Source organism: Amia ocellicauda, chromosome 3 (genome assembly GCF_036373705.1).
Source record: "Amia ocellicauda isolate fAmiCal2 chromosome 3, fAmiCal2.hap1, whole genome shotgun sequence".
In the NCBI taxonomy this organism is placed as follows: Eukaryota; Metazoa; Chordata; class Actinopteri; order Amiiformes; family Amiidae; genus Amia; species Amia ocellicauda.
Genome location: NC_089852.1, coordinates 51,954,189 through 51,963,630, shown reverse-complemented (window position 1 = coordinate 51,963,630; position 9,442 = coordinate 51,954,189). Strand labels below are relative to the sequence as shown.

The 9,442-nt window shown below is 37.6% G+C and overlaps 1 protein-coding gene across 1 annotated transcript in view; it reads left to right on the top strand.

Annotated features, from left to right (window-relative positions):
- Positions 1–4,146: 4,146 nt before the first annotated feature.
- The window catches only part of cog6 (component of oligomeric golgi complex 6), an 89,753-nt gene continuing 84,457 nt past the window's right edge, over positions 4,147–9,442 (top strand). The window contains exons 1-4 of the mRNA XM_066699903.1: positions 4,147–4,334; positions 5,633–5,776; positions 6,579–6,650; positions 7,957–8,015. Of these exons, the coding sequence (XP_066556000.1) occupies positions 4,194–4,334; positions 5,633–5,776; positions 6,579–6,650; positions 7,957–8,015 (416 nt within the window). The 5' untranslated portion in view covers positions 4,147–4,193. The remainder of the gene's footprint in view (positions 4,335–5,632; positions 5,777–6,578; positions 6,651–7,956; positions 8,016–9,442) is intronic.

The following is a 9,442-nucleotide window of genomic DNA, read 5'->3' as shown; positions in this document are numbered from 1 at the left end:
TATGACCTCTGGAGGCAATCTGAGGAAGTGTAGGGTGAAGATGTGACCACCTAGTGGGTAAATAGGGGCAACAAGACCACGCCACCTCCTTTGATTAACGAGAGGGGAACTCGTATTACCCACTCTCTCTCTTGCCGGGCAGGCTCCACAGTACCAAGATAATCTCCACACACAGGTATCACAAGTCATACAGAAGCAAATGCAAAAATGAATTCTAGATACAACCTAGCTAAAACCGCCTTTAATCCCTGAGCACTCAACACTAAAAACCTACCCAAAATATAATAAGAAAATAAGAAAATGAAGCTAATAAATTATAAAACTACCATTTCCATACAACTATAAACACAAACACACTAGGACACGGAGCCCTTTCTTCCTCTTTCTTTCACAGGTGCAATCAGCGCTCGACCTGCACAGGTAAGTGAGGTGGATCTCCCATGTGCTCTTCCCAGGAGCCCAGCCAGCACTCTATTGGCCAAACGGACACCGGCAGGCTGGAACACAAAAATAGTTAATATAGAAAACTAGCTACAGCCCCGGTTTCAATCTGCCTCAGTGGGGCTTCTTCAATTGACCCAGTGACAGTGGAACCTCAGGTAGTATGAGAACTATCAATTTAAGGTTGGTTTCTCACCGCAAACTTTAGTGTCTAATCCCCAATACATTTTCTTTCTCCAGGTGCAGTTCAGAGAATGCCAGGGGGATGAGATAAAACAAAGTTTCTGTAAGAAAGATACAATGTTAAAAAGGAATGTCACTGCAGCCTTTGAGTTTGAACTCCCTTGGTCTTTTTATGTAATGTATTTTCTTACATGTAGTATAGATAGGACCAAACATTCAATTAATACTATTAATTATTCAGTAAGAGTCTAGGGTCGCTGGATTTTGGTACTTATGGCCCTTAAAATAAAAATCTTGATAAAAATATATTTTAGCTTGTGTATTTTCAAAACACATGGCACAGAAATTGAGGCAGTGTCTTTTCTCTAGATTTTTCCCAGTGTTTCTCTCTGGAATCTGTAATTGGGCCCACATACCAGCACAGCTGTTTCACTTCCTGTGAGAGGAGAGAGTCATTCTGTTGGTATTCTTAACTTTACATAACACATTACATAAATAAAAACACAGAACACATTATGTGAATAGGGACCAGACGTTTTAGGGAGTTACTAGACTTCAATGGGAGCTGCATGGCTGAGAGATCAGCACAACATATTTATTAATACAGGAAGAGTAGTTACTGTAAATCTTCTAGTAACTAGTAACTGTAAGTAGAAACTTAAAAGTTACTGTATATACAATTAGGTCCATAAATATTTGGACAGTGACACAATTGTCATAATTTTTGATCTGTATGCCACCACTATGGATTTGGAAGGAAACAATTAAGATGTGCTTTAACTGACATTCATCTTTAATTTGAGGATAGTTACATCCAAATTGGGTGAATGGTGTAGGAATTACACCCATTTTTATATGTGGTCCCCCTAGTTTTAGGGTCTCAAAAGTATTTGGACAAACTAACATAATCATGAATTAAATTGTGAGTTTCAATACTTGGTGGCAATGACTGCCTGAAGTCTGGAACCCATAGACATCACCAGATGCTGGGTTTCTTCCCTGGTGATGCTCTGCCAGGCCTGCAGCTGCAGCTGTGTTTAGTTCCAGCTTGTTCTTGGGGTGTTTTTGCCTTCAGTTTTCAGAAATGCTTGCTCAATTGGATTCAGATCATGTGATTGACTTGGCCATTGCAGAACATTCCACTTCTTCTTGGGTTGCTTTCGCATGTATGCCTCGGGTCATTGTCCATCTGCACTGTGAAGCACCATCCATTGAGTTTTGAAGCATTTTGCTGAATTGAGCAGATAATATAGCTCTAAACACTTCAGAATTCATCCTGCTGCTTTTGTCAGCAGTCACATCATCAATAAATACAAGGGAACCAGCTCCCTTGGCAGCCATACATGCCCATGCCATAACATGCTTCACAGATGAGGTGGTTTACTTTAGATCATGAGCAGTTCCTTCCCTTCTCCATACTCTGCTCTTCCCATCATTCTGGTACAAGTAGATCTTTGACTCGTCTGTCCATAGGATGTAGTTCCAGAACTGTACAGGGTTCTTTAGATGTTTTTTGGCAAACTCTAATCTGGTCTTCCTGTTTCCTGTTTACATCTTGTGGTAAACCCTCTGTATTTACTCTGGTGAAGTCTTCTGTTGATTGTTGACTTTGATACAGATATCCTTGGAGGGTGTTCTTGATCTGGCCAACTGTTGTTTTTGGTTGTTGGTTTTTCTTCACCAGGGAAATAATTCTTGTGTCATCCACCACAGTTGTTGTCCATGGTCTTCCTGGCCTTTTGGTGTTCCTGAGCTCACCAGTGCGTTCTTTCTTTTTAAGAATGTACCAAATAGTTGATTAGACCACACCTAATGTGTTTTGCTATTACTCTGATTGGTTTGTTTTGATTTCTAAGGCAAAACTGAAGGCAAAACACCCCAAGAACAAGCAGGAATTAAAGAGAGCTGCAGTACAGGCCTGGCAGAGCATCACCAGGGAAGAAACCCAGCATCTGGTGATGGCTATGGGTTCCAGACTTCAGGCAGTCATTGACTGCAAAGGATTTGCCACCAAGTATTGAAACTCACAATTTAATTCATGACTATGTTAGTTTGTCCAATTACTTTTGAGCCCCTAAAATTAGGGGGACCACATATAAAAATGGGTGTAATTACTACACTGTTCACCCAATTTGGATGTCACTACCCTCAAATAAAAGATGAGTCTACACTTAAAGTACAATCTTGAGTGTTTCCTTTCAAATCCATAGTGGTGGTATACAGAGCCAAAATGCTGAAAATTGTGTCACTGTCCAAATATTTATGGACCTAACTGTAATATACACATAAGAAGAAGTCCACCAGCCTGACACAGACTGCAAGTCTGATTTGCAAGAAGTCTTGCAAGAAGAGCACATTTGAAAGATTAGGGTTTTCTTAAAAGTAGTTTGAGAGAGCATGGAGAATAAGGTTAGAGAATGGAAATTAAAAAAATATATATATAAAATATAAAATGTATGGAAGGAGAAAAGGATGATTTATTATGACTACAGGAGTGTTTTCAAAAGAGAATGTATCGTGAGGGAGACTTTTTAAGGCATGTGGGAGTATATTCCAAATTGGTGTGTATTGTGTAAACAATGATTTTTGAATTTGGCATTGAGAGATGGATCTAGTTGTGAAAGCCAGTCTAGTTTTAGAATACCTGGTAATAGGTTACATGCAGATGAGTTGCAGTGGTGAGTCCAGTGTAGCCTATGGAGTAAGATCGATGTCAAAAACATTCATATGCATTTTATAAATTCTGTATGCGTCATACTACTACGGGAATGTCCTACTCTGAGAGACGAACTGAACCTTTTCACCCTGGAACAGAGGAGACTACGTGGGAACTTGATCCAAGTCTTCAAAATGATGAAAGGCATCGACCACATCAAACCAGAGGAGCTTGTCCAGATCAGCAGGGACACATGGAAATGAAAATTGGGCTGAAAGGCATTCAAGGCGGAAAACAGGAGACACTTCTTCACACAGAGAGTTGTCACAAACTGGAACAAACTCCCCACTGATGTGGTTGAAGCTGAAAATTTGGGAACATTTAAAAATAGACTGGATAGGATCCTTGGATCACTCAAGTTATTAATGGACACCAAACGAGCACGATGGGGCGAATGGCGTCCTCTCGTTTGTAAACTTTCTTATGTTCTAAATGCTCACGTTTAGCATGTTTAACATTATCTGCCCTACATATAGGTAGAAGCTGTTATTATTATTATTATTTTTTTATTGATTGTGGTACAAATGTAAAGTTCACCAGACTATAATGTAAATACTAAATTATCTTGTTTTTACAATTTATTTTGCAGCAAAAACAAGTATAGGCAGAAGAATAGTAACATGTAACTAACTTGACAGAAAATAAGTTAAAGTAATACTGAGCAAGTTTACAAAACATTCGGCACATGGTTTTCGTCAGATTCGCAGCATTTTTTTTTTTTTTTTTCCATTCTTACTGGCTCATTCACTTCCCTCTGCTTTCGGAACTCGGTAGCTCAGTTTGCATTGCTAGTCGGAACCTATTTAGAGGTGGACAGGATCATTTCCGGGTAGCTGACGTGGTGTAGTTGTTTATGATGGCTGATATTAAATTGGAGGTTCCTGCCGATACTTCTAATCTCATCAATAACAGCAGCAATGCAACAACCCAGCCCAGCAACCCGCTTTCGAGGAAGCTCAATAAGATATTGGAGACGCGACTGGACAATGACAAGGTGTTGGCAGCAAGATACTTACACATTCAGCTACTGCTACACAGATTGACACACTTTTACATCTGTAAAGTATTTTAGAATACAAACCTAACTTGAGTGTGACAATTTTAATTTTAATTAATTCAGATTAATTATTTTTTATTATTAAAAACTGTCTGGCAAAAAATAAATAAAAAATGATTGTCTTTAAATGTTTATTTTCTGTTTGTAGTATTTAAGGCTGTTCTTGTTGACCGTCAAGGTGCTAGGTAATAGGTAGTGAGGGTTTAATTAATATTTATCCACATTCATCCAACAGGCTCGGGAAAGGTCATAAACCTAAAATCTAATAGTAATTTTAGTCAGCCAGACAACCATTTGTATGTTCAACGCAAACTCCTTCTGCACAACGTCTACTGTTGTTCAGAGTGTAATCGTTCAGAAAAAAATAAAAATAAAAATAAATGTTAGAATACTCTATTAATACAAATACACTTTAGCTTTTAATTGCGTGTATATTTTTAAGGGTGTGCATTCATTCATTCATTCATTCATTCATCAAGCATTCATTTTGTACAAAAGAACAGCGAAACTGACCAATGTCTAAACTGCTGAAACTTTGGTATAGCATCAACATTGTTTTGAGGTTCTGTTAGTTCACCGTACTAGGGCACAGTATTACCTGGTACTGCTGTATTAGCGGTTACACAGCATATGATCAATTATGTGTTAAGGGTGCTCATTTTCATAAAGTGAGTATAACATATACAACAATCAATAGGCACCCCAGTCTATGATCTCCCATACATAGCAAGACTACTTGCATTTGGGATGACAGTAGTTCTGTCTTAATAACTAAAATTCATTGGCTTGGAATGTGTTGCTTGGATGTGTCCAAGTTTTTTGGTGGGTGGTTTGTGATGTGACTTTACTGTCTGTTGAGTACTATATTTTCCCAACATAGCCTATTTCAGCTAGGGGGTGGGGTTGAACAGTTGCAGCAGAGGTAAAAGACTTGATTTGATTTGATTTCACAGTAAGTATTTGATACACTAGAAATGTGTATTTACCCCTCTTTATTCTGCCATGTGATTAGTATATAAGAGCAACCTGTAAAATGTGGGCAAAGGATGGGTGTATGGATTCACCACCAGAATGTGCTTGACAATTAATTCTAACAAAAAGGAATAAAACAGGTACCACACCCTGAACAGACACAATGTATTTCACCACAAACACAAATGGGTTACCATGTGGGAAATTTGAAAAATACATTGCAAAAGCCCCTTTCATTAAAACATATTTTGGTTTGTTTTCAGGAGATGCTGGAAGCTTTGAAAGCACTGTCAGCCTTCTTCTCTGAGAACAGTCTGCGCACACGCAGAAACTTGCGGGGAGACATTGAGAGACGCAGCCTGGCCATTAACGAGGAGTTTGTGCGCATTTTTAAAGATGTTAAGGAGGTATGTCAGTGTGAACTCGGTCTCAGATGTGTTGTTCCTGCATAGTTCTATTCCACAGTTTACCATACTGCGCTATACATATTTTACCTTTAATAATATTGACCTCAATACCTACCTCATAAAACTCTATGTTTAAATAAATGTGTGAATACGACACAGCTATTGGTGGGGGCTGGGTTGTCTTTCATCAGCATCGGCAGCTGTGTCTCGTTTAGGTGCTTTGTACCAGGTAGTCAGTCGCACCTGCGGAGCTGATGCAGATGACAATCAGTGCTCTCACCACAGCTGTGCCTCATCTTATTTAAAACTCCCTGTTGTTGCATTCAGAGAGTTTTGCAGACCACCATCGCTTGTTTCCTCATAGTTGTTTATTTCCATTGCCTTTCTTTTATTTGTTTATTTTGTTAGTTGTTAGAACTTCAGGACTCAGAATGTGAATGCTCCTCTGTGATGAAGATATCATTAATTTATTTTTGTGTTGTGTGTATGGATTAAATAAATAGTCTACCTGCTAAGACCAAACCATCTGTGTCCTTCACTCCCTGTTATGTTCATACACTATGTGTCCTGTTACACATGATGGAGATTTAGAATAATTTGTATATATTTTACAGTATTACTTTTTTTTCTCTTCCTGCAATTACAATAACCAATCCTACTACACAGCATTGACATATAGTGGCTGTTCCTCAATGAAAATTACAAATAACTACACTCTGTTTCATAAAAGAAATTCCCATGATTTGTGTACTGTATAGTGACTGTAAAGTGACTTCTGTCCTTTCTCCTTGTGTAATTCTAGGAGCTGGAGAGTATGCATGAGGATGTTCAGGCTATGAGCTCCTGCTGTGAAGATATGACCAACAGGCTAAAAGTAAGACTAAATTCCTAGACACACTGGGGAAAGTGAAATACACCCATACATTTAAAAACAAATATCTTACTCCGTGCACAACTATAAACTACCATAAGACAAAAACAATACAATCCAAATTACTGTAGACAAACATGAATTGTAATATCTTGAAGGTCACACAGCTTGTGTATAGATTATTGGGTGCTTTGATTGCTGGGTTTTGTTTCGGCTCAATGGATCATTATTTAATTGAATCCTAATGTGCTAAATTATACTTTAAAATGCTTTCAGTTAAACATCTGGAGACATCCTGGAAGTCAGGTTCTCAATCATGGTTCAGCAGCTAACATCCCTATAGGAAGTAAAATAGTTCTGTAATCCGTTTAATCACAGGTCATCACTTTTGTTGGAAGGATAGCAGTTCATCAGGCAAATATGATCACTGCACTACACAGAAATACACAAATGCCTGGAATCAATTATATATACATACAATTGCTTATTACATTTATATATCTCTTGCAACTACTGTATCTAGCATTTTTTTTATTTTTATTGATTACTCAGGGTTTTCCTGCCACTCTAACTAAGACTAAGTGCTTTTCAAATATGCATAAGAAAAAAAAGAGCCAGGTTCTAACCATGATGTGTATGATAGTAGGCTGATAGGCGCTTAGAATATGTTCCCCTGTCCTGTGCGATGCAGTTCAATTTGTCATTTTAAAAGCACACAGTTGACTGGACCAGTGAGTGAGCAGAGGGACCTGCTTGAGTTGAATGATCAAACAAATGTGAGACTAATCACATGTGTAGGCAGGAGAGAAGCGGTTTTCGAAGTTTAAAATTCACAAACCCGGGGTCTCCGGGCACCAGGGCTTGATACTAGATTATTTCATAGGCCTATAAATGGGGAAAAAATAAGCAAAATGGAAACACAATTGAATAAATACATTTAAAAAAGCTCACCCAAGTCTGTTCCAATGGTGCCTCTCTCTCTCTCTCTCATGCCACTATACAGTGCTTTCAGGGCACACCTCATCCTGTCATGAGAATTAGAACCCATGGCCAAATGAAAGATTTGTACTGTAATTACAGTGGGATCTGACTACCTTTGAGGTTTTAAGTGTGCAGTACTGTGGTCAAGTTACAGAAACATCCAACTGTTTAGCCCAATATTGACCCAGTTGTAATGGCTCCATGTTTTAAAAGCCATTCACCCATGTCAGATTATCTTTAGCCCTGTGCATGTGTTGTCAGCTCAATTGCACCAAGGTGACTTTCACTGTCTGTTTACCGATCATAATCTTTTCTGTGTTTTTCACAGGCAGCCAAGGAACAGACACAGGATCTGACTGCAAAAACCACAAAACTGCAAGGAGAGAAGTAAGTGATACAGTTTGAAATATTTTAAAATATTACTGTTGTGGCGGAATATGGAGAACATACAAAAGTGTGTCAAAATACCAAGCACAAAGTGCAGCACCCTCCAATACTGCAGTTATGGTAGCTTGGCCCTGTGCTTCATGTAGTACCAGAAGTCGGTCAGTCGGTCAGTCGGTCGATATTTGTACCATAGTTATACAGGTATTGAATATTATAACTATCTGCAAGCCTTTATTTAAGTGGATGCCATTGGAAATAGGGCTATCACTAATGACTTGGTAATCGAGTATTCTGTCGATTATTCTGACGATTAATCGAGTTATTCAGATAACGTTTTATTGCAATTTATTATTTTAATTAAGTGTCAATGTGTGTTAAGCACACAGTTTAATTGCTTTAGTGTTTCTTAACCAATAGCAAAGAGGTTTGTTGTGAGTGTTAAACAATCAAAAAGCTTTTAAAACTAACTTTTTTTTTTTTTTGTATTGGTTAAAATAATAATAACCGTCTCTTAGGAGATAGGAAAAATGTCTGCGTGCTGACAATGAGAGCGATTTTAAGGGAGTTAAATTAGGGATGTTTTTTGAACATTTTACTGATTCTGAGATCGAAAAAACTTAATCAAGCATTTATTTTAGTATTGTAACCTTTTAATTGAGCACATTGTTCAGTATTGTAGACAGTTATGACAGCGATTTGGAAGAGGGGTAGGCAGAAGTTAATCACAAGAAGGTAAATGCGTGCGAAGATACAGATTAAGACATTTCTAGTTTATTTCAGCTGGTCAACCTATATGTTAGAATCCCCTACAAACTACAGAACTGACAAAAGAAAACCGCAAAGATTAAGAAATACACAGAAGTAGTAATGTAGAGATGTATTCAACACTGCAAACTCGACCGGCTGATTTCTCTGCAAAGGAGAAAACACATCTGTACAGAGAACACACTTGTTTACAATCAATGCAAAGTAAGCAATGGAAATGTATTATTATTGTTATGATTAAATATTACTGGTAGTAATAAGGACAACAACAATAATAAGTACATTTGAAGATGCTTTTAAATTTATTCTACCCAGCCCAATTTTGTTTGTTTTGTTTGTTGTTTTGCCATGTAGTTTTGCAGGGCTTCTAGACAGGCGCCCTCCTTGCAAAACTGAAGATATCTCTTGAACAGTTATTTGTAAACATGTGTTTTTTATGTTATTTTAAAAAGAACATTCTGTGGGATTTGTATACATTTTTTTTTGTTTATAATCCCGGTTAATTATGAAAACAAAGTTGTTTTGAGAATTAAAATTGTCTCCATAAAATAGGTTTATTTGCCAATGCACATTTCTGTATTTATCCCAAAAATAAACGAATTAAAAGAATGAAAAACTTCAATGTCTTACGTTTCTTGTAATATATAAGTTTCATATGATAA